The sequence below is a fragment of the Canis lupus genome, chromosome 6 (genome assembly GCF_003254725.2).
Source record: "Canis lupus dingo isolate Sandy chromosome 6, ASM325472v2, whole genome shotgun sequence".
NCBI lineage: Eukaryota > Metazoa > Chordata > Mammalia > Carnivora > Canidae > Canis > Canis lupus.
Genome location: NC_064248.1, coordinates 75,414,450 through 75,440,718, shown reverse-complemented (window position 1 = coordinate 75,440,718; position 26,269 = coordinate 75,414,450). Strand labels below are relative to the sequence as shown.

The following is a 26,269-nucleotide window of genomic DNA, read 5'->3' as shown; positions in this document are numbered from 1 at the left end:
GGATAGCCTGTAGGTTAGGGCAGGAGAAAGTCTTTCAGAAAAGTTGATCTGCTTCCACAGAAAAAACAGACTAGTACTGTATCCCTCCGCTGGAAGCTGTCTTTCTGGTGGTGTGTAATCAATCCCTTGCTATTACTCAGATCAGACCAGGGAGCCCACCCCAGTATCTAATATTAATAACAATAAAGGGGGTATTATTATTTACTAAAAGTAATAAGCAGTAAATCCGCTAAAATATATGACGACTTTAAACTTTAAAGCACAAATGATCTATATAAATAAATTCAGAATCAAAACAGTCATTTATTTATGCTGTGATTCTAATAGCACAGTATTTTTTTATGTTCCTCTCATATTTCCCTAAAAGCGATTCTGTAGGTAATGTCATAGAACCATAAATCTACACTATGCTACTATTAACACTGTTTTGGATTAGTGTGCAAGGCATGTTCTACCAGAATCCGTACAGCCTTATAAAATTTGTTTAAGTTGTGGTTGGAATATTGAAAGTTATATACTATGCATTAGATGGTTTCAGCTTATATTCTAAATGGTAAGATCATACTAAAGAAATGAATTGAGCAGGTTTTAAATGTTGTGATTTTAAAGAATTGGTTGATGTTATTCTGATTATATTTTTTTATTCAGGTACTGTAAATAATCTAAACTTTTCTTTAAAATTCAGTAAATAACTCTAAGGTGGTTATTTTAATTGAATTTCTCACTGCGTCCAAAAGCTGTCAATTTAGAATTCTTATGGAGTAAATAGTGTATAATAATACTTCCAGTTCAGGATATTTGTTTTGCTGCAATTAAGCAAAATTAATCTTATCATAGTCGCTAGGGACTCTTTTCAGAAAACTATGATAAACTTCTATTACATCACTAAAGAATGCCATACCATTTTCGCAATAGACCCCGTCCCAGCAAAGCAACATTTTAGACAATGGACAAGAAGATGTATCTCCTAGTGGCCAATGGAATCCTTATCCTCTTGGGAGGCGGGATGTACCTCCGGACACCATTACTAAAAAGGTAACCAATTTCAAATTAATGACACAACCCATGAAACCTGTGCATCCATTGTAATATGTAATCCATATCTTGTGTCTTAGCATCATTTCTAATTTTGTAATAAATTTAGGCTAAATATTATCCCACTATAGGGAGTCTAGTTAACTATAGGTACATCGAAAAGAATGAGAAATGAACACTCCCAAATGTTCAGAGTTGGGAACAAATTTTTGCAGACAATATCCTGCCACCTCTCTGCAGGTACTATCACCTCTTACCAGTGCCGGGCTCCCACCTTCAAAGTGCAAGTACAGGAATGACACTCTTTAGCTCAGCAGTATGGTGTGTAGCCAGTTTGTGTAAAATGAAATTTGACTAGAAAAGGTTGATTGACCATTTTTAAAGTCACAGCAGCTCATTCACCCATTCATTCAATAAATCCTTATTGAGCAACTGTATGTACTCAGCTATGTATTGAGCGCTTGCTAGATACTGGGGAACAAAAATGAGTAAGATGGTGTCTTACCTTGAAGACCTTTTAGTCTACTGAGGTAGCCTAAGTGATAAGTAGGTAATTATAATACCACCTATTAAATTGCCGTGAAGGGAATGAAAAGCACAAGATGATCGCAACATATATGAGGAACAAGGGATGGGTATTCCAGAATATATTTTTTTAAACTCATGTAATCAATAAGAAAAGACATACAACACAATACAAAAGAATGGTAAAATACAAGGGGAGTTGGAATAGTAAATAAATATTTTAAAAAACTAAATATTTTTGGCAACCAGAAATGCAAGAATAAAGATGCTATTTTATACCTATTAATCACAAAAGTCAAGTCTGAAAAATGTAAGTTGTTTGCAAGTATAGGAGCAATGGAAACCATTTTATGGTTCTTATAGGAATAAAAAGCACAATCACTTTGGTATCAAATTATCTTACAAAGCTGAACATGCACATACCCTACATTCCAACAATTACCCTCGTGAGGTATTATTCAAGACACTTGTAATGTTTACAACAGTAGAACACTGGAAAAACCCAAATGCCCAGCACCAGGAAAGCATGTAAATAAACTCTGTTATTCACAAAGAAGAGTATTTTATAGCAGTGAAAATTAGTTAATCATAATTATGATAATGTGTATAAACTTTAGAAACATAATTTGAGTAAAAAACAAGTTTCAGAAGATGGAACACATCAAAACTCATATTTATAAATCTCAAAAACAAGCAAAACTAAAAATATATTGTTTAGGCATAAGTACATGAGTCAGAAAACTATTTTTATAAGGGAATGGTTAACGAAATTTATGATTGTGGTTATTTCTGAAGGGAAGGCTGGGGTAGGATCAGGGAGGAAACTTGCATTATTCTTGCTACTGTCTTGTTTCCTAAGCCGAATTGTGGCTCTTACATTTAGTTCTTAAGTACACAAGTGTTTATTTTGTAATTGTGCTTCATAACTTACATGTATAATCGTATACTTTACTTGTAATCTAGGTGATGATTTTCCTCCTGATGACTACTTTCCACTGCTTTTTTTAAAAAAATGCATATTAACTATCAAATTATTTTACCTAAAATTATTTATTGAATGATCATATTTGTATGTGTTACACATGTTATTAGTCTACCTCTTGGGCAGTATTAAGCATAGCAGAAAAACATAACAGTGTGATTAATGCTATAAAGCTGGGATATAGGGTTCTGAGAGTATCTGGAAAGGGCACCTTTTTAGTAAAGAAACTGAAGTAAGTTGAGAGGAGTGGTGTAAAATAAGGAGGGAAGGTAAACAGAAGTTTGATCACACTGCACTTTATTCTGAAGGAAAGGAGAAGGGGAGCATTGAAGTGTTTTAAACAGGGGAAAGCCAAGATTAAATTTTCATTTAAAGAACACTCTGATAGCTTTACAGAGAAGGAGTTGTAGAAAGGCATTGGAACCAGGTAAAAAGCTTCTTTTGTGATCTACGGTGGTTGGGAGCGAAATGCATAGATTCAGTATCTTCTTCAAAGGCGAGCCAATATGATATTGTGATTGACTGGACGTGGGATAGAGGAGATAGATACAAGCTCCGTGGCTGACACACAGGTTTCCAACTTAGACAAGGGACTGATGTTGTGCCATTCACTGAGATTGCAAGTACCGAAAGAGTAATAGGTGGAGGTGGAGGAGAGGAGGGTAGTTTAAGTTTTAAATGTGTTGATTTGAGGGAGGTTTAGGGTATCTGAGTGATAATGCTTAGTGGATATTTGGATATATTTATCTGAAGTTCAGGAAAGAAATCTTAGCTGAAGATACAAACTTAGCAATCATCAAAACACATGTCACGATTGAGCTGTGAGTGAGACAGATGGATGACACAGAACTCCATGAACGCCAACATTTAAGGGATGTTCTTAAGAAGAACAGAGAAGGAGTAATCAAAGATTTTATCAGTAGGGTTCTTTCTGCCACACGTTATAGAAAAATCAAGGGAAACAGCCTTGAATGTTAGGTGAATATTTAGCTAATTATCAAGATTAGAGTTAGCCTCCAGTTATTTAACCTAAATACATAGGGGTGTTTTTTTTCTCTCTCTCTCCGCTCTCCTATCCATACTGTTGGCTTATCCTAAAATTGGTTTCTCTCATTATTTTAAGTTGGCTGCCAATGACAAATGGAGATACAAGCTTCCTCTTTCAAATCAGTCAAGGGAGAGAACCAAGTTCCTAACAGCTGTCTCTGATAAGCAAAACCTCCCAAATCCCTCAACAAACCTCTTCTTACATCTCACTGATTCAAAATAGCTGAGGACTTTCCACCCCCAGCAAGTCTAATAAAATCATGATTGGCTTTGACTAATCAGTTGCAGTAGAATAGATCGGGCTTTCAACTCCAATGACCACTAGGAAACAAGAAGGAAAAACTAAAAGGAAATAATGTTTTAAGTAGGGAGTGGCCAACAGTGTTACGTGGTGCCAAAAAAAAAAAAAATCAAACAAGGTAAGTATAACTAAAGGCTCTTTGGATTTAGAAACAGAGAGGTCGCTGGTGGCCTTGGCAAAAGGAGTTTATCTAACTGATGGAGTGGAATCCATTGGAGCCTACAGTAAGGAGTAGATAAACATAGAAACCTCAAAAATTCAAGAAAGGAATGAGAGAATTATGGTAGACTCTGAAGAGGGATAGAAGAAAGACAAAAGGAATATTAAAGATGGCAGACCTCTGACCACATTGGAAGGCTGATAAGAAGCTACCGGTAAAAAGGAAGTTGAAAATCTCAAAGAAGAAAGGAAGAGAATCTATTTCTTTATGAGGAAATATAAGAGGATGAATATGATGACAGGAAGTTCAGGGAATACCTATCAGAGCCGAGGGAAGGTGGCCTGACCAAAGGAGGAAACCATATCCACTTACATAGTTGCAAAGGGCTACTCTAATTTTTCCATAAAAGACAAAGATTTATTCACCTGTTACTCTAAATGGAATTAACAGATGTTTACATTATCCATCCGTATATCCATCTTACTTAAAATTATTTTCAAACTCCATAATATTATGTTCAATCATATCATCAGTACAAATCATGATCACTTGCTTGCTTCTCTACTTGCTTTAAGAACCTCATGCAACCCCGTACGGAGTAAACATTTGTGAGGCTGTTGATCTTATTAAAGACTAACACAGTTGTTTAATGTACCTGAAAACGTCATAACCTTTTATACTTCTTGTCAAATGTGAAATGATGTCTTTCGTGTGTAAATTCATTGGTATCTTCTTCCCACGAGATGCATTTTCAGACTACCCCAAGTTATAGCACTTTTGCCTAAAATCTGAGATTTTAGAACATACAGATATATCTACCTATTATCACATGGAGAGCATAAATAATGCTCTAAATTTTCAAATTCAGGTTTTTATTGTATAATAATAAAACATATAATTGAATGTAATATATATAACAATTGAATATATTAAGTTAATTACTATTCAGTGAAAAACGACCTAAGGAAATGAAAATGGTAATGGAATTATCAGCCTGGGCTACAGGATTTACTGAAATACCTCTGAAAATTATACGATTATTTCTTGGGTTTATATTTCATTCTACAGCGAATGCTTTTAAAAATCAATACTACATTTTGTTGAAACGAGTAGTCATTGGGCCAGATAGAGTGAGAATGGAAAATTAAAAATTGAACTATTAATGGAATGGGGAATCAAAGGAAAACAAGTAGTGAAGTCTTAGCCAGCTCCATTTGAGTGTATTTCTTGAGGTCTCTGTATGTATCAGATATTTTTTCATCTTCTTGCTATGCCTAGAGGTACTCCTGTGTTACTGCTGTGATACCCCAACTGTGTGGTATTAGTGCTGTGATACTACTGTGACCAGAAACCACTGTGATGCTTCGGAGATGCAGTGGGAGACACACGTTTAGACTGAACGGTGACTGAACCATAGCTCTCTGGTGAACTAATATCAATAGTATTCATGGGGATGCCCATGAGTGCCCCAAGCACCAAAGGAGAACAAATTTGGGTGCCCTCCAACACATAAAATATTTTAGACATGCAAAGTAATTAGACAAAAGTTGCTCATCGATCAGAAAGCGTTTTGTTCTTTACCCACTGCTTCTGTCCTGAGTACTCATCCTTGGCAAAATGTGGGAGTTTTAAATCTGGACTTGTTCTTTGTTCTCTTTTCTTTTCTTTTTTTCTGAGTGGCAAGAAGTAGGATCTAACTGACTTGTTAATTCTCTCTTGCCACGTCAGTGTCCAAAATCTCAAATTTTAAATGTCCATTTATCCAAAAAATATGGGAGTCATTGCTAGAAGAACATGTCACAGTCAACGTAAATCTCCCCGAGTTCCGAGTGGTACTACTCCAGCACTTTAAGGATTGCTATTAAAAATTTTGCAATGGCTGAAAACAACAGTGTTTTCAGGGATATTTGTATGTTAGACTCCTTTCACATCTCTGTCTATTGGATTATGCTGCAGTCACCTTGGTAAGAACTATCATGTACCATATTAAATATCACTCTGTGGCAGGCATTGTGCTGAATGTTCTAACGTATTTCTTCATCTAAGCCCTATGACAACCACATCAGGTAAGTACTAGTATTTTTATCCACTGTATAAAAGAAAAAAACGGAGGTTCTCAGAGACACAGAGTTTAGGTTAGATTACATGCCAAGGTTCCACAGGTGACTAAATACTTTGGATTACTCTCCTGCACTTAGAAAAAAATAGTAAAATAGAAATAGAAAAAATAGTAGGAAGGTCATAGAATAAAATGTAAGTGGAAAATTTTTCATTTTAAAGTCAGACATTAGGGGCACCCAGGTGGTTCAGTTGGTTAAGCGCCTGCCTTTCGTTAAGTCATGGTGCTCAGGTCGTGATCTCAGGGTCCTGGGACGGAAGCCCCCAACCCCACCCCGCTCAGCGGAGAGTCTGTTTCTCCCTCTCCCTCTGCTCCTCCCCCATGTGCTCTCTCTCTCTCTCTCAAATAAATAATTTTTTAAAAAAATTAAAAAGAATAAAAAATAAAGTCAAACATTATACTCTGATTTGGCCGACTCCTTCCGTACAAGTCACAAGGCTGTTTTTCCTTAACTCTGAAATGATAAACTCTTTTAAGGATATTAAGCCTTAAAAAAAAAAATACTGAGAGTCTTAAGGTTGAATATCCCTGAGAAGATTTAAAATTGAAGGATAGAACAATGCTGGACAGAAAAGCATTGCAGCCCAAAGGCTAAAGTGGCATATTAAAACAAATGAAACTTAAAACATTTCCTTTCTGGAAAAGGCAATAACCAAAAAACTTTAAAATCCTTGTGATATTAAATCTGAAAAAATTTTAATATGTAAAGACTAGACTTTCAAAGCTCTCTTTTAGCATTCGTGACTTTTCCCCTCCCACGTGTCTATTTTTCTAGGTTAAGTACGTAATTGCTTGGCAGCTAGAATAATAAAGATAGATAATCAAGGGTCAACACCGGGATGGACACCGTTGAAAAGAAAAGCATAAATGCGTAGCTAATTTAGTCTTGGCTCACAAACTTATCCCTCGTGCTGAATTTGCCCATGATTTTCTCACATCTCTGGTGCCAGTTCAGCCATGAAGGGCTTCATGATTGCCAGATGCTTGGCATCTCTGAGGCATGCCCAGAAACTCATTAGGAGAAACTTAAAGAAATTCAAGAGAAACGATATGGGCTTTTTTTTTTTTTTATCATTTTCATGTTCATTTTATCCTTTCTTTCCAAGGCCCCCAAATTGGAATTTTTGCTCTTTCAGATCATATGAAGAATTTTTAAAATTTTTAATTAAGTTCCTAGGAAGGAATATTCATTCCTTATTTTAATTTTGGCATTTCTCATATATCTTAGTATAATGCATTTTACTGCTTCTTACTACATGTATTTAGAAAGAAAAGATCCAAAATACCTTCTGAAAATCTCATGTTGTGTCGCTGTGACCATCTGGTCAAAACATCATTCAGACAACTGAATCAGGGGTACCTGGGTGGCTCAGTTGGTTAAGCATCCGACTCAGTTTCAACTCAGGTCATGACCTCAGGGTCCGGGATCAAGCCCCTACGTTAGGCTCCGTGCTCAGTGTGGAGTCTGCTTGAGAGTCTCTCTCCCTTTCTCTCTGCCCTTCCCACTTGTGCGCTTGCTCGCTCTCTCTAAAATAAACAAATAAATTTTTAGAAAATAAAAAGAGCAAGTCAAAATGTGGAAGAAGCAGATAGGAAAATCATCCCAGTAAACTTTACATATAAAAGATGAGATACAGGGAGATAGAAATGTTTCTCGTTTCCATCAACTACATCAGAATCAGGAACATCAGTTGTAGTTTAAAATAAAAGTGAGATTAAAAAAAAAAATATTCTGCACCCTTAGGAATTGTCAGTTCTGTAGCTAAACTCTCCTTTTATACAGAAAGAGGTGTGTCAGGTTGCGTAGGTTTGGTTGCATAGGTTTCTCCCGAGGCCTTGCATTTTTCCCTCCCAGTGTAGACCAGTAACAGAGAAGAGCCCCCGGGGGAGAGCCTGGCCTGGGTCAGTCCACAGGCGAGTGGGAACAGCTTTCCCCATCACCGTGAGCGCCCAGCCCGGTCCTGGCTCCCGCCTTGTTGCTTCTCCTTCCCAGGCCTCATTTTTTGTGTCTGATGGGAGCAAATTTTGTACTGGTCTGAGTAGGTTTTTCTTTATTCTTCTGGTAGACTGGCCAGCACCGAAAATCAAGAACAGATTGGAATTCTTTCTACAGCCGTTCGTAACTCCAAACATTTTTCTAAATGTTAGGAAACGGTCTTTGTGAATCACTTGGTTGGTTGAGATTCTCCTTGCTTCCTTCACCCTCTTCCTGTCGCCCTCACTCATGGTGGTGTCAGGGCTCCGTGTTGAGCAAAATAAAGACTGCCCCGATACCCATGGTGATGGCATATCTACGGGGCTGCGGAGCTCCAGGAAGAGATAGCAGCCAAACGCACCCTCCGTCAGGGGGCTCTGCCCAAAACCCAAGAACTGAGTCAGTGGAAGGCCAAGTTGATGAAGTCATACGATTACAGATTTTTAAATTACAAAAACAAGAAAACCTCATCGCACAATACATCATCCCCAGAAAGACGTTTCTTACGCGAATGTATGCAAAGTTTTACTCTTGACCAAAAGCCACCTTTTTCAAGGACCAAAGTTTAAAAAGGAGAGGGGGACATTGGGAAGATACCAAATGCATGAACCTCTATCCCTCTGGATAGAGCAGGACTCTGAAAATGACTCTCTGTACCTAAAACAATGCAACCCTACTTTTCTTGGAGTTTGGGTATCCAGATATAATCTGAAACTGATTATTTGTGTAAATCTTACCCTTAGATTGAAAAAGGGGTTTTAAGCAACACACCAGTTGCCTGGGAGGCAAGCGTACCCACCCTCCCACAAATACCCCTGCAGGTTAGGCAGGGACAGGAGCAAGAGAGGTAGGTAGGTGAAAATCATGGCTTTTGTGGCTGGGTATCAATTATGGATAATATTGTTAGCATCCACTCACCGGAGGCTCTTTGAAATTTCTGATGCTTATTTTTAGTGACTGTATTAAGAACAAGCACTAACTTCTTCCCCTGACGCCTATATGCCTTTGTCTCTACTAGAACAGCCTCAACATGGTCTTTATGGCATAAATATGTTATTGATCCAGAAGAGAATGAAAATGCATTGCTAGAGGTCAAGTTAAAACACGTAGAACAGTCCAAGGAACAATAATGGGAGTTGTGAGCTAAGGGCTCAATCTCGTCTTGAGAATTTCAATTCGCATTCCTTTTATGTGACCAGAATCACAACTGTTATTCAGATGGACTCTTGAAACCTAGCTTATTGATTGGCTAACATGTTACCTTTTCCGGTAAATCAATGCGGCCGTGTCTTTCCCTATACTGGAGAAATAAGAATGAACATAACCAATGAGATTCAATGCCCCCCCCCCCCATAATTGCAGATTATTGATCTAAGACAGAGAAGCCTGAATAAATATAAAGACTTGTTAAGCAGCAACTAAATGCCAAAGCAAGAGTACGTGACCTGTAGGAAGTCAAAAATTTTATGAAAAGAGGACCCTTCGGAGGCAGATCTGTGTCCTCAGTAATAGTCGCCGGATCAGGAAGAAGCCTTTGAAGAAATCAATGAAGCAACTTCCTCTATTTAATGATCCATTTCAAAGATTTGTTTTGTTAAGCTGACAGCTAGGATGATGCAGTCTTAATCAATTTATTTTAGTATTATGTGATTCATAGACGTTTTAAACTTACTCTATTTCTATCACGTAATGGAGTTTGTTCTCAAAAATAATGCGGATAGGAGGTGGTGGAAATGTCAACGGAAGAAAAGTCTTCTCTAGGCATGCAGTTGAAGAACGCAGGACTGGGGCCCAGGAAGGTCTGCTTCTACAGCCCGGTCTGACCACGGTGTTATCCCAGGAAGGGACCCACCCCCGCCCCCGACTCAACCACAGAAATTCAGAAAACATCATAGCGTAGCCCTGTTGCAGTAGCCAATAACCCTCAACGTCAGCAATATAGGAGACACAGAGTTAGCTAGTACGTTTTGCCACAGCTTGGTATGGTTTCTTCTGTTCCCTGCTCCGAAGAAAGAAAGAAACCCTGGCTCCAGTCATGTGCTAAAAAATCATTTTTGAGTGCTCTTCTACTTGTTGTTCTTGACCCTACACATATCAAGTATTGTAGATATTCTTTTCTTTAAAGATTTTATTCATTTATTCATGAGAGACACAGAGAGAGGCAGAGACCCAGGCAGAGGGAGAAGCAGGCCCCAAGCAGGGAGCCCGACGTGGGACTCGATCCCGGAACCCCAGGGTCATGACCTGAGCCGAAGGTGCCCCTATTTTAGATAATCTTAAAAGCACTTGTTTTCCAAACTTCATTTTGTTCAGTCTGACACATTTACAAATTCTTTACTTTTGTGAATCTCAGAAGGAACAGAATCAGGAGATCTATGCATGATTGAAACCTACCTATAGATTCTTGCATCATATTGAATTTTGTTCATTTTGTTCATTTTGTTTCTCAGTAATTGAGCATATCCAGCTTCCTGATCATATCATCGAAGATTCCAGCCACCACTTCCTGTTTAATACTGTCTCCATTTTCAAAAAAAAAAAAAAAAAATCACCTCAATCCTGTCACCAAAAACCACTGGTAAAAGTGATAAAACTGCACCAAATAGTGATCAATCCCTGTAAAATGACAATTACACCAAAACATGAAAACTCAACTATGCACTAACCTGCAGGGGGAAAAAAAGAATCCCAATTTTTTAATTAGTTTTTAAGGTCTTGCTTTTTTTTTTTTTTCTTTTAAGCAGGAGTACAAACAAACAAAAACTGTGAGCTTTAAGTTTGACCTTAATTGGCCCTTGGGTATATTAAGCTTTGCTGTTGAGTGTCTGCAGTGGGGAAGAGAGGACAGTGATGCATATCTTGTAAGGTGGTCCTAAAAATTAAGATCATGATGGAAAATACTTATTACAATGTCTGTCATGTTGGTGTTTAATTATTGGCAACTATTATTATTATTTATTTTTTTAAGATTTTATTTATTTATTCATGAGAGATACAGAGAGAGAGAGAGACGCAGAGACATAGAGGATCACACCCTGGGCTGAAGGCAGACGCTCAACTGCTGAGCCACCCAGGCATCCCAGACTGTGTTTTTTAAATTTGTATGTGCTATTCTCCATAAAAGAGGCCATTTCTCAACATCTGAAACAAAATGCCTAATTTACTGCTTGCTAGCAAAGAACTTGTAAGGCACAGAGATTTCTGACTAAACTGGAGTCTGGGGAAAGCATGGAGTTCAAGGATTGGTGGATTTTTAGAAGTTGGAATATTTAGGGGTTCATTGACTTTGAACTGGCGAAGCATGGTTATTTGAGTGAGACTGTTAATTATTGGCTAACTTTTAGGAGCGATTTCTAATGCAAATGGTCATTAATTAATCGCAACAGCTTTAAAAACAGTTCTTTGGGATGATTATTCATTGCCATGTCCAAAGAACAATCAGACCTTTATTTAGCAGGGAGCTTTTTATTCTCATTGCAATTACGGAGTCCTTACTATGCACCAAACAATATGCTCAATTTATTACATTATCTTCTTCAATCCTCACAATATTCTGTGAGGCGGTTGTCGTTGTCTACAGTTTTCACATGATAAGCAGAGGGCTTAGGTAACTTGCGTATGACCGCATAACCCCAAAAGTGATAGAACGAGAAATAAAACCCAGAGTCATCAGACTCCAAAGACTGTGCTATCTGTACTTCCTCTATTATTTTTTAAGTTAACTCCTGGCATTTCTACAACCCCCCCTCATTTCTATAATTTTGTCATTTTAAGAATGCCATACAGATGGAACCCTGCAGTGTGTAATCTTTGGGGATTAGCTCTTTTACTCAGCATAATTTTCTGAAGATTTGTTCACGTCATCATGTGTGTTGATAGTTTCTTCCCTTTCCTCGCTGATTAGTATGTCATGGTATGGATGCCTCCGTTTGCTTACCTGTGCACCCCCTGAAGGAAACCTGGGTTGTTTCTGGTTTGAGCCTGTTATGAAGAAAATTGTGCCAAACATTCATGGCCAGGATTTCGTCTGACTGTAAGTCTGACGTCTAGGATCAATGTCCAGGAAAGGAACTGCTGAATCATACATATATGGTACTTGCATTATTTAGTTTTTTTTAAGAAACTGCCAAATACGTTTCCAGAATGGCTCTACCATTTTCTCTTTGCAGCAGCAGCGTCTCAGTGATCCGGTCTCCCCTCATCGTCCTCAGCATTTGTTGGGGTCACTCTGTTTTATCTAGGCAGTCCGACACGTCTGTAGTGATGTCTCACTGTGGCATTAAGTTCTCTAATAGCTGATGATGGTGAATATCCTTCCAGGTGCAGTTTGCTGCCATCTGTATTGTCTTTGGCGAAATGCCCCTTCGTATCTTTCAACATCATTCCAAGTGCATTACTTAGTTTCTTACTTATGCGTTTTGAGGTCTTTCTCCTTGATGCAGTTCTTGTCAGCTACGTGATTTGCCAATCTTTTCTCAAACTCTTTGGTTTGCTTTCCATTCTCGATGTTTTATCTTTACGTCTGTGATCTATTTTGAGCTGATTTTTATTTATATCAGGTGTGAGATGCAGGTCACGGTCCATTTATTTTTGCCTATGAATGTCCACTTGTGCCAGCACCGTTGGTTGAAAAGGCTATCTTTCCTTCATTAGATTGCTTTTGCACCTTTGCCAAAAATCATCTGGGCAGATTTTTGTCAGTCTGTTTATGGGTTCTCTGCACTGTGCCATTTATCTACCTGTCAGTCCCCCTGCCAATACCACAGAGTCCTGATTACTGTAACTATAATAATCTTGAAATCAGGCTTATTCTTCCTATTTTCTTCTTCTTTTCCAAAAGTCATAATAGTTATTCTAGTTTCATTGCCTTTTGATATAAATTTTTGAATGAAAATGAAAGAAAAATCTTACAGGGATTTTTATAGGAATTTGTTAAACCTGCATATCAATTTGGAGAAAATGACATCTTTACTATGCTAAATCTTCCAATCCATAAATATGCCTTCATTTATTTAAATCTTCTTGATGTCTTTCATCAGCATTGTGTAGTTTTCAGAATGTAGGTGCTGTGCAAGCTTCATTTGATTTACACCTAAGAATTTCACTTTTTTTTTTTATTGTACATGGTGTTGCTTGAAATTTTGATGTTCACGTCTGTGCTAACATATGTAAATACATTTGAACTTGTATCCTACAAACTTGCTTAACCCACTGGTTAGTTCTAGGAATTTATTTTTGTTAATTCTTTTGATTTTCAATGTAGACAATCATGTCATATGCAAATAAGGACGGTTAATTTCTTCCTTTTCAATCTGTATGGCTTTTATTTCTTTTCTCACCCTATTCTATTGACTAGAACTTCCAACACTATGTTGAAAAAGAGTGGCGAGTGTGGACATCTGTGCCTGGTCTTCATCTTAGGGAGGAAGTATTCAGTTTTACAACATTAAGTATTATGTTAGCTGTAAGTTTTTTGTAAGTGTTTTTTTATCAGGTTGGGGAAGTTCCCCTCCGTTTCCATACCTCTGGGAGTTTTTATTATGAATGGGTGCTGAATTTTGTCAAATTTATTCTGCTTTCATTGATAGGATCATAACGATTTTACTTCTGTAGCCCATTAACATGGTACATTGCATTGGTTGATTTTGAAATACAGAGCAAGCTTTGAATCACTGGACTATGCCCCACTTGGTCATGGTGTATGTATCTTGTTTTTATGTTGCTGAATTCTATTTGCCAGTGTTTTCTTAAGAGTTTTTGCATTTATCATTGTAGTTTACTTTGTTGGTGTTTTTTTTCTTTCTTTCTTTCTTTCTTTTTTTTTTTTTTTTTTTGGTACTGTCCTTGTCTGCTTTTGTTATTGGGGCAATATTTGTTTCATAAAATAAATTGGGCAGTGTTCCTTCCTCTTCTATTTTCTGGTGAAGAATGTAGAATTTATGTTAATTCTTTTTTTTTTTTTAAGATTGACTTATTTATTTGAGGGAGAGAGAACACAGGCAGCAGGGCCAGAAGGTGAGGAAAAGAGAGAATCTCAAGCAGACTCCACACTGAGGGTGGAGCCCAATGTAAGGCTCCATCTTATGACCCATGAGGTCGTAACCTGAGCTGAAACCAAGAGTCTGAAGCTTAACTGACTGAGCCACCTAAGCGCCTGATTGTTGTCGTTTAAACGTGCGTAGAATTCTTCAGCATAACCATCTGGACCCGGAGATTTCTTTCCCCGAAAGTTTTTAAATTATAGATTCTGATCTGGATAGTTACCAGGCTATTCAAATTATCTGTTTCATATTGGATGAATTATGATAGTTTGAGTTTTTTCAAGAAAGTGGCCTGTTTCATGTGCATTGTCAAATTTATAAGTGTAGAGTTATTTGTAGTATTACAGTATTAGTCTTAGGATGTTTACAGGATCTGTAACGATATTCCATTCTTCGTTCCTAATTTTAGTAATTTGTATCTTCTTTTTTTTTTCTTTTTCAGTCTTGCTAGAAGCATTTTTTTTATCTTTTCAAAGAAGCAGCTCTTTCCATCTGTTTTGTCTGTTACTCACTTTGTATTTCATTAATTTCTGCTCTTTTCATTATATCCATCTTTCTGATTGCTTTGGGCTTATGTAGCTCTTCTTTCCCTAAGCTCTTGATATAGGATCTTATTTATTGATTTGAGGCTTCTCCTTTTCTAGTACATCCATTTAGGGTCATAAATTTTCCTCTTTGCACTGCTTTAGCTGTGTTCACCAATGTTTCTGTGCCATATTTTTATTTACATTCAGTTCAATGTATGATTTTATTTCCCTCGAGACCTCTTTGACCCATGGATTATTTAGAACTGCATTGATTAGTTTCCAAGGATTCAGATAGTTTTATCTCTCTGTCATTGATTTTTAGTGTGATCCTATTTTGGTTGAAGAATACATTCTCTATTATTTCAATTCATTTAAATTTATTGAGATTTGTGTTCTGTCCAGGATACATTCTTAGTAAATATTCTGTGGGAACTTGAAGATACTGTGTATTCTTCTGCTATCAGGTAGAGGGGTCTATACTGACGATTAGGTCTGGTTTGTTGATGGTATCGCTGCGTTCTATATTCTTGCTGATTTTTAGTGTAGTCTATCAAGTGTTGAGACACGAGTGTTGTGATCAACTATAATTGTGGGTTTGTTTATTTCTTTTTAAGTTCTATCAATTTTACTCTATGTATTTGCAGCTCTGTTGTTTGCTGTGTACACATTTAAGACTGCTATGTCCTCTCAGTGAACTGACTCTTTTTTTCATAATGTAATAATCCTCCCTCTCTTTAGTATATTTTCTCTGCTCTGAAATCGATTTTATCTAATATTAGGACATGACATATATTTTTAAATCCTTTTACTTTTGGGGCAATATTTTTATCTGCCAAATATTGTTATATTTGAAATAATGTCTGCATATAGTTGAATAATGTTCTTTAATCCCCTCTGTCCAGTGATAAATGGGGGAGAGATCTTTTAATTTATGCATTTAGTCTCCTTGCACTTAAGAATTGACCCATTAAGGTTTACTTTTCTTAAAGATTTTATTTATTTATTTGAGAGAGTGGACATGAGCGGGGGGGGGGGGGGGTGGAGATAGAAGCAGGCTCCCTGTTGAGCAGGGAGCCCAATGCCTCGCTTGCTCCCAGGCCCCTGGGATCATGACCTGCACTGAAGGCAAACGCTTAATGGACGGAGTCACCCAGGTGTCCCTAAGGTTTACACTTTAATCTTATTTTTTTTTCTGTTTGCTCGCTCACTCGCTCGCTCTCTCCCTCTCTTTCTTTCTCTTTTCTTCCCTTCTCCTCCTCCTCCTCCTTCTATCTTCTTCTTCATCTTCTTCTTCTCTCATCTTCTCTGACCTACTTCCTATGTGTTATTTGGATATTTTTTAGAATTCATTTTTATTTATGTATGGTGTTTCTAGTAAATCTCTTTGTGTAGCTTTCTAAATGGTTGCTCCTGCTATTACACTGTATATACATAGATTACAAGAGTCTGCTTGTGTCATCACTTAATGGTTCAAGTGAAATGTAGAAATCTTCTCTGTTTCACTTTACCCTCTTCGTTATAATTGTCAGACATTTCCTCTATGTACATTTAAAACCACCACAGATAGTGCCATAGTCATACTTCAATCGACACACATAACTTTAAAAATTCAAGAAGAGAAAGAAAGTACATTATATTTACGCATATATTATTTGCCATGTACTTTCTTCCTTCCTAATATTCCAAGGCTTCTTCTTTTATTATTTCCTTTTTATTTAGAGAACTTCCTTTGGCCATTATATTAGGACAGATCTGGTGGTAACAAATCTTCATTTGTCTTCATCTGAGAATGTCTCAATTTCCCTTTTATTGCTGAAGAACATTCTCACTGGTATAGAATTTTAGGTTGACTATTCTTTTCCTTCAACATTGGAAAAATATTGTGCCATCTCTTTCCTTTCTCCATGGTTTTTGATGAGACATCTGCTGTCATTTGAATTGTCTTCTTCATTCGTAAGATGTCATTATTCTCGGCTGCCTTTAAGACATTTTTTTGTCTTTATTTTTCAGAAGCTTAATTATGTGTCTATGAATGGTTTTCTTTGGGTTTCAGCCGCATTCTCTTTCTCCTCTCCTTTCAATATGATTGTTAGAAGTTTTGTATGGTCTCATAGGTCCCTAATAGTTTGTTCATTTTGTTTCAGTGTGTTTTCTCTCTGTTATTCATACTGGATTATTTCTGTTGCCCTATCTTTTAGTTTACTGTTTGTTTCCTTTGTTTTTTTACAATCTGCTGTTAAGCCCATCGACTGAGCTTTCCAGTTACTATATTTTCAAGCTCTAAAATTGCCATTTGTTTCTTCTTAATATCTTCTGTTCCTTTGCTAAGACTTTATACTTTTTCTAGGGTTTCTATTTTTTCTTATTTGTTTTAAGCATATGCATAATTGTTCATTGAAGAATTTCTTTTAATGGCTATTTTAAAATCTTTGTCAAATAATGCTAACATCTCTGTCTTCTCAGTGTTGGTATTTCCTGATTATCTTTTTCCATCCAGTTTTATGTTTTCCTGGTTCTTGGTATGATTGAAACCTGGATATTTTCATATAATGTTATAAAATCTGCTTTGTACTTAAACCTTCTGTTTAGCTGGCTTCCCCTGACACCACTCCAATTGGAGAAGAACAGGGCACTGCCTCATTCTGGCCAGGGAAGGAAAAGTCCAATTTTCTCATTCAGTCTCCACTGACACTTAAGGCAAAGTCTTCTTGTTACTGTTGAGGAAGAAATTTCTATCTCCCCAGATAGTCTCCACTGAAAACTCAGTGGGGGTAGCTTCACTGAGTAATAGAGAAGGTCCCGACCCTCTATGGGGTCCTCTCTAATCATATTATTGCCAAGATAGTTGCCTCATTCCTGCTGGGTGGGAGTGGAAACCCAGGCTCCTTCTGTAGTCTCCATCAGCATCCTTCGGCTGGGGGAAGACTTGCTACAGGCAGATGGGGCTGAATGCAGTGTCATCTCACTTGGCTTTCTTGAACACCACCCCAGCATGAGTGGTGGTGCTTTGTTACATCTTTATAAGGCTAGATCTCTAGGCTCCACACTTGGCTGTCACTGGCACTGTCAGGGTGAGGTCAGTTTTTTCCATGGTGTTTAGTTATAGTAGAATTGTCATCGTCTAAAAGTCTTCTATCTTGCTGGGCTGCCCATTTTCTGGTCCTTTGGCTAAGGAGGGAAAGCTTCTGTTGGGGCTTTTCTTTTCTGCATCTGTTGGCATTTTCAGGCTGCCCACTTCCTCAACCCCAAGTCTGGACTATATGACACAAAAATAAAACTCAAGAAATTCACTGCCATGTTGTTACGTCGTCTCCATGTCTGTAGTTGATCTGCTTTCTTCTGTCTTCTTTCCAGAGTTTCCTTATATTTATTTACATAAAATGTCCAAGGTTTTAGTTGTTCTTGGAGGGAATAGGGAACAGTATGTCTAGTCCATCTACCTGGAAGCAGAAGTCCAACTGCCTAGATTTTTAAAACTAGAAAAATCACTATAGAACACATAATATAAATAGAAGGTAATTGGACTATTTTGTTGATGATGATGTTTTACAAAATTACTGAAACTGACTCATTTAAATGAGTGTCACTGGTTCCTTGAAATCAGTTACTGAGTTATCCTTTGTAGATGATTCTGTATTGTTGACACTGCTCCCAAACATTTTTTGAACTCTATGGGACTTAATTTGAGAGAATGAATTGTGTCCATTTGAATATTCTCAGTGGCATAAACCGTCATCCTTTGAAGCTGTGTTTGATTTTTGGAAGTAACCCCAAGTGGTTCAAGAGCCAAGATGGCTCGTAAAACAGATGACCAAATTGGGTAATACACTTCTCAGTCTAACAGTCTTTTCTAAGACTTTTCTAAGAGAATAGTGTGAACCAAAGCATTGTTGCAGAGAGAAACTAATTTATTTTATATCATACAAAGCCTCCCAAGCACTTTAAATTTCTACATAATAAGCCTGATGAACTGTGGGCTGAATTTTGCATGAACAGTGCCATTTGGTATCAAATCAATATTTCTTTTCTGTGGTGTTGACATTAATGTTTTCTTGGGTCCTATGGATATTGGAGTTTTTCCTCTATAAATTTTGACAGTATGTTTTTTGGGTCAACTTGAAAACACTATATTTCATCATTATTCCCCTCAAATACATGTTATTTTGTCCAACCTCCCCCTGAAAGTTCAAATAAATGTCAAATCTTCTCTATTTCTTTTTATTATTCCACGTGTGTAGCCCAGTCTTTACAAAAACCTTTATGTTCAAATTCCCCTTCAGTATGAGTCAGTGTTCTCAGAGCTAACCCTCTGCTTGAACAAATGCAGCCTCTGACATTTGCTACATTTTCATTAGCCCTTTGTACTTCATCATGAGCATCCTCATTACCTTTCTTAAGCCTTTGTGCCTGTCAATAAAAACTTTCTCTTTACAGTTCCTCCAACACCATAATTGTCCCTTTAGATATCTTGTCATTGATGTTTGCTTAACTTCACACAAAATTAAGTGTTAATTCTTGGCTTTCTAAAGCTGTCACTCCCCATCCCCATTCACTGTAGCCCCAGTAGAGAGTGAAAGAACAATACTGATGGAAACAGAATCATTTTACAGCACATTCCTTCCATGCCCACTTGATGTTTTACCAAACTGAGAACATAAGCTTCTTCACTTCATAATCATGGAAAGATTACTAAATGCATTTATTTGCTTAACTATAATGCTCTAAGTCACATCCATAGGATCTAAAATAGATCACAGACCTGATTCAATAAGTTGGGATGGCCCTTTGGCAAATTAAAGAGCTGCTAAAGAAATTTAATATACCCTACGATCTGATCCTTTTGTTCCTTTTCATGGTTCCTCTTCAATTCACAGTTCAACTATGAGGGGGAGAGAGTCTATTTGGGGGATTACAGTATAATTTTGTGTTTGAGAGCATGATCTTTAATAGTATGCCTTGGTTCAAATCCTGATCCTGTCAGTTTACCAGTAGTGAAAATTACTTGGGAAAGCTACTTAACATCTCCAGGCCTTAGTTTCCTTATTAGTAAAATATGTTAGTAATAATTCATACTAGTTCACCTCTAATGCTGTTGTAAAGACAAAAGGAGGTAATATGTGCAAGATAGGTTTAACACCTAGTGTTTCGATAGTAGCCATTATTTATTAAACACCAGTTACTATGCCAGTCATTAGAGATGGTAAGTAGGATATGGTGCTTGCCTTCAAGGACTTCCAAATCAAAGCATAATCCTGGGCTCCAACGGTTCCATCAGAGGGAAAAAATAAACCAGAAAAAATAAGTCTACACACTATCATAGTTCTATGCAATCAGGTTTTCACCCTTGGATAGACCATTACCAGAATATTCTAATCAATGAGGGATTGCTACGTGGTCCTAACTGATTTTCTCATGTAGATTATGCATCGATGGACCTAAAGTGATTTCTGGATCCCTCTAAGTTTTTCTGGGTGTTATAATTCTTTGCTTGTCTACATGATGACTTTTGATTAATCTGCTGGTTTTCCTCTTTTCCACTGGCTCAAGCACTGACTTAAGACAAACAGATTTAAGTGTAAATCAATTTATTGTTCTATAGCCAGGCTAGTCAGCTTTAGTAGGTCTACATCATCAGTGTTTCAAACTCCAGGAAATCATGGTCTTTAACTATATAACCTAGCATGCCAGGGAGTTCATTCAGAGTATAGCAGCTCAAAATGTCATATGTTTTATCACGGTTTTCCTCTCCTACCAAACAAGAGAACATAAAATTCCATGGAGGTAGGAGAGAATCAAACTAAGGGGAAAACCTGGGCCAGGAGGGTGTTCAGTCACCTAGAATAGCTCTCAAAGGTGCGACATCTCCTTTCATTCAGATTTCTGAGAAGGGCATCTAGATTTCTGGAAGAAAGAAAGATACATTTGCCTTTTATGAAGTTATCTCAGTTGTGTTTATGATGTTATAGCTTTGCCATTTCTGGTTAGCTGTGTTGGATAGTGTTGGATTGGTAATGATTTTCACATTGTGCTAGTATAGCCTGAGTCTCTTTTCTGCATCTTTTCCTCCAATTTCTCATGACTGAAATATTTTTACTGTTTCTAAATGTAAAAAATTGTCCATGATAACAAGACAACCAGTTGGGTACCTAAAAATATAATCAAATGGTTGTTTACTTTGCCATATGTATTGCCAACTAATAATTTTGAGTATTTTCTTCACTGAAATCACCTCTTGTTTGGAACCAAGCAATGTGCCTCCCATCTTCCCCAAATGATTTTCTGTGTTCGCTGTCATTTCCTTATGTCTCTTAATGTTACTTTTTTTTAAGAACTTTTAAAAATTCAAACTAATATCTTCCATGAATGCATATTTAATTCTTCCTTTATTCCTCCAATCTGACTTTTTAATCAAAAATCTTGATTAGTCAGACTTCCCCCACTAGTGAATCACAAATTGGTTACACATAGAAAAATTCACAGGCTTCCCTAGCTAATGAATTCCAAGGTGAAATTCACTTTTGAATTTCAAATGATCTACCCTTAAAAGATCAACAAGAAAGAAAATGAATGCAGGAAGGAACCCTTCAGATGCTTCCATAGAAATAGATGAAGTACCGAGCATAGCAGTAAAACATATGTTTAAAAGTATTAATGATGAGCATTCTCTTCCCATGTTAGACCTCCATGTTAAACCATACATAATCGTAAAAGGCACGTTCTGGGTTACCAGCCCACAAGCAGAACTGCCTGCTCAGTGGAGGAGATATCAAGTAGGCTAGAACACAGGTGAGAAAATCAGAGTGAGCAAGGAACGGTGGTGGGCACCATATCATTTGGAGATAGGAGACCAAAGTGAGCGTGCCCTCTCCCTCCAAGAGCCACCCTGAAGAATTGAGAAATGATCATTATCGCTTTAAACGAGGTACTAACGAAGCTCACGATGAGAAGATCTACAGACAGAGCTCACGCTGAAGACCTTTTCACACCTAGTCCCTCCATGAGCTACAGATACAGGAATTTGCCACATGGATCATTTTCAAGGTGACTGAAAGATTCCCCAAACCATACTCTTGCTTTAATAATGCAGAACCTGAGTCAATAGCACCCTGACCTGGACAAGCTCACTCTGCGCCTGTGACGTAAGGGAATATACACACTTTGGTTCTTTTGCTTCAGATTCAGGAACCAGGCTGTGTCCTTCTCCTCCTGATATCCCCTTCTTGTATCTCTCCCTGCTGTCATTAAAACTAAAATACCAGATAGCACTCCACTTTATTTTTAAAAGTTGCGACTTCTTTTTGTTCTCGAGATTTTTCAGAGAGAATTTGGTCTCTTAAAATGGGGGATAAAATAATCTTGAGCAAGACACCAGATGACTACACACGTATTTCATGCGACCTTACTCCAATATTAGCATTTTCACGAGCCACAGTAGGCAGACGCTCGCTGTGCTTTCATTATCCTTCCAGCAGTGGCCGAGAGCCCGAGGATGCCACTCTACCGGAGAGGTATTCTGTACGTGTGTTCTACTTTCATCACATCTTTCATTCCTACCAATCTGCATCTAACAAATGATCTTCTCCACAGGCAGGTAGCCACATCCAGACTTTGATGGGGTCCCAAAGCCTTCAGCATCGTAGCCGGGAGCAGCAGCCATATGAGGGAAATATAAACAAAGTGACCATCCAGCAATTTCAGTCACCATTGCCTATTCAGATCCCCTCTTCACAGGCCACCCGGGGACCTCAGCCTGGACGGTGCTTAATTCAAACTAAAGGGCAAAGAAGTATGGATGGATATCCGGAGCAGGTGAGAAGACTTTTTATCATTGATGAATTCTTAGGAAATGTTCAAGGAAGTCCAGGGAATCCATGGTTCACGTACACACACACACACACACACACACCCACACACACACCACTCATGGAGTCTGGGACAAATTATTGCTGTCACCATGTTGAACGGAGCAGAACATTCTTTGTAGGGGTTTTGTCATTATTTTCACTGGTTCAACACTACAACATACGAAAATTAATAGTTGGTAAAATGCTCATTCACATCAGGAGAAACTGAAGAATTAGGAATTTTTCTGGTTGACCCTACACCTTCTCCCACTCACTTTCACCTCTAATTTAGTGCTATAGCATGGCTTTTGAATGTTACAGAGCTTCAGTGGGCAAGGTGTATTTACGAAGGCCTCTGGACAATGTGAAAAGTAGACTATTTGTGGAAACCTTTTTGAAAAGTCCTATCTTTTGATTGTTGAATAAGACAAAGATAAAGCTTTGCTACAAAGAAAATGATAAAGAGCAGTTAGAAGGGAAACGTTTCTGAAATGCTCCAAAAACTACTGATAAAATCCATGTAGCAAAAAAAATTGCTGCTCTTCTGACCTATCTAAAATTAGGATTTACTTTTCCATTATAGAATGTATTTTTCTTCCTTGGAACCAGAAAACCGAATAGGATCTTATCTGTTGAATTATATTATGCTTAGAAAGTAAGACATTAAGATCTTCATACTCTCACAAAATTAATTTCTCTTATTTCATTCTTCAGACAAATAGGCATAGCTCCTACTGACTTCTCTAACTCCTTAATACGTTTTATAAGATTTCATTTTATTATTGCCTACTTCAAGCTTCACATATCACCCTGCCTTATTTTCTAAACATCTCGGACATTACCTTCATTCTCCAGTTTTTTCCTTTACACTGTTAAAAGCCATTTGTTATTTGGATCCCAGCTGCTCTAGACATTGCCTCTGTTTCTTAATACCTTTCTTAAGGCTGAGATTAGGTATTAGTCATCTTCAGAATCATAAGCTTTTTTTTAAAGATAGTTTTCTTCCCGTCCTGCTGTGATCTAGGTCAAGTGTTGGATTTAAGGTAAATAAATCAGACACGTGCTTATAATCAAGTAATGATATGAGGTTTTTAATGTCTCCAGAGATTCTTAAAAGTTAATAAAGTTCTAAATTATGCTTTACTACAGGCACCTAAAAGGTTAAAAATTATTCATATTCCCTCCCCCAACAAATATCATAAAACTCAATGCAGTTCTTGGATTTCCTTATTCCTATTAGTAGCTACATGATTTTTTTTTTTTTTGCACAGAATCAGCACATTTAAAAATCCACTGAGATCAATATCCTGTTTCACCTACTTTGAACAATACGCCTAGTATTAGCATGCAGTTATTCTGAGCACTCTAAATTTAAAGGCCTTTTTTACATTATTTCTCAAGAATACATAAATTGTATAGGTTGACCATGAGAGGATTACTAAAGGCCAGAGTTTACATACTTATTAAACTTACAACACTATGATTCTTTAGAGAAGGTATTTGCCATCCCTGACAGGTGTTTTGATCCACAGCTCCAACATCACGTGCCTTTCAAACTGGAAGGTACAAACCGAAACATTCAGGGGCCCCTAGATGCTCAGTGGTTGAGCGTCTGCCTTCAGCTCAGGGCATGACCCGGGGATCCCAGGATCGAGTCCCACATCAGGCTCCCCACGTGGAGCCTGCTTCTCCCTCTGCCTGGGTCTCTGCCTCTCTCTCTGTGTCTTTCATGAATAAATAAATAAAATGTTAAAAAAGAAAAAAGTTTTCTTAAGAGTTAAATAATGCAATTCTACAGACATGCACAGTAAGTTTGGCACTGCAAGTACAGACATAGAAAATAGAAGAAATAGAAATACAGCATTTTAAGAATTAAAATATTGGAGGGAACTTTATCATTATCAGTCCCAACCTCCCTAATCTACAAACAGAAAAGCAAGTAAAGCAAAATAAAACCAAAGAGAGAGAGAGAGAGAGAGAGAGAGAGAGAGAGAGACTGAAGGTTATGGATGTCACATTATAATGAAAATATTCCATGTATTTTTTTATTTTCGTAAGTTATATTTCTTTTGAAAACTCAGACCTCTTCAATATGTGTGTGTGTGCATGCACACTTTAAAGGCTTTTATCCCATAGTTAGCAAAAGGGAAAAATAGAGATATTTAAAATATTTTGTAGCTGTACAGTTTCACATGAAAATTATAGGGTAGTGATCGAAGTGCAAAGACCAAAGAAGTAACTGAAAATTTCTAATGTGGGTTTCAGTCCTATAAATCAAGACACTCTGTTTTAATAAGGCATTTCTAGTGCTGCAATAAAAGAGCCATAAAGAGAAAAACAGAGTTCTCCTAAATGATCACAAGGATGTTAATTTGGTCAAGTGCAGACGTTTTGCAGCTTACAGAGGCTTGACTAAGATTTTTAAACTTTACGATGGTGCCAAAGCAATACACGTTCAGTAAAAGCCATACTTCGAATTTTGGATTTTGAGATCAAAATTCGTGTTCGTGGGCTAGTGGAATCACAGGGTAAACACCAACGCACTTACAACATCCTGTACCCTTGCAGCTGTTCTGTTTCTCACTTTTAGTACAGTAGCCAATAAATCTCATGAGATAATTCAACACTTTATTGTAAAACAGGCCCCGCGCTAGGTGATTTTGTCCAACTGTAGGCTAATGTAAGTGTTCTGAGCACATATAAAGTAGGCTAGGCTAAGCGATGATTTCAGTAGTTAGGTGCATTACATGCATTTTTGACTTATAATATTTTCAACTTATGATGAGTTTATTGGGCCACCATCCCATTGTAAGTTGAGGAAGACCTATTTGCTCAATATGAAAAAAACCTAAATCATTCATAACCTTTAGGTGCAAGTAAACATAAACATGGTACAGGGAGGTACACAGCATGATGAAACACACTAATTTCTATTAAAGTTCGGAGATTTTACTTTTTTAAAAAAGTTATCACTTATTACAATGCTATAGTTGAAAAAAATATACACTTAAACATTTTTGAATTTAGGGAAAAGTGGTCTGAATGAAATCGAAGAAAGGACAACAGTTACCATACATTGAGCGGCTGCCATGCTCTAGTGTGTACCCTGGTCCCGCCTTATTCACAGGGGATATATTCCGAGGCCCCCAGTGAATGCGTGGAACCATGGGTAACATTGAGCTCTCATATGCTGTTTTTTCCTATGCATACAAACCTATGATAAAGTTTATTTCATATATTAAGTGCAGTAAGAGATTAACAATACTAAATAATAAAATGGAACTATTATGACAATATGCTGCCATAAAAGTTATGTTAATGTGGTTTCTGCCTCTCAAAATATCTTGTCCTCACCCTTCTCGTGGTGATGGGAGATGATAAAACGCCTACATGATGAGATGAAGTGAGGTGGATGACGTAAGCTTTGTGATACAGCGTCAGGCTACTAGTGACCTTCTGAAGACTAATTAGAAAGAGGATCATCCGCTTCCAGACCGCAGTTGACCAGGGTGATGGAAACCATGGAAAGCAAAACTGCAGATAAGGAGAGAGGACTCTACAGTACATGTGCCGTAAATACTGACACAGGCGTGGCTTCAGGGGTGTGTGACGGTGCAGTTGCACAAGGTCCTATGTTTAGAAGGACCCCACACTTGGCTTAGTGCTCTGCTGTTGCCAACTTGGGATTAGTAACAGTCATTGAACAGGGAGCG

The 26,269-nt window shown here is 37.5% G+C and overlaps 1 protein-coding gene and 1 long non-coding RNA gene across 18 annotated transcripts in view; one reads left to right on the top strand and one right to left on the bottom strand.

Moving 5' to 3' along the window:
• Positions 1–26,269, bottom strand: part of LOC112641076 (uncharacterized) — a 78,829-nt gene that overhangs the window by 4,783 nt on the left and 47,777 nt on the right. The gene's annotated exons all lie outside the window — the stretch shown is intronic.
• Positions 1–26,269, top strand: part of LRRC7 (leucine rich repeat containing 7) — a 491,773-nt gene that overhangs the window by 423,674 nt on the left and 41,830 nt on the right. For 6 of the 9 annotated variants that reach the window (XM_025417997.3, XM_049111803.1, XM_025417995.3 and 3 more), the window contains 2 exons: positions 916–1,035; positions 22,300–22,521. In XM_025417997.3, coding sequence (XP_025273782.3) covers positions 916–1,035; positions 22,300–22,521 — 342 coding nt within the window. Of the gene's footprint in view, positions 1–915; positions 1,036–22,299; positions 22,522–26,269 lie in introns of those variants that run through there. The other 3 variants (XM_049111806.1, XM_025417998.3, XR_003124468.3) reach the window with 2 other exon arrangements.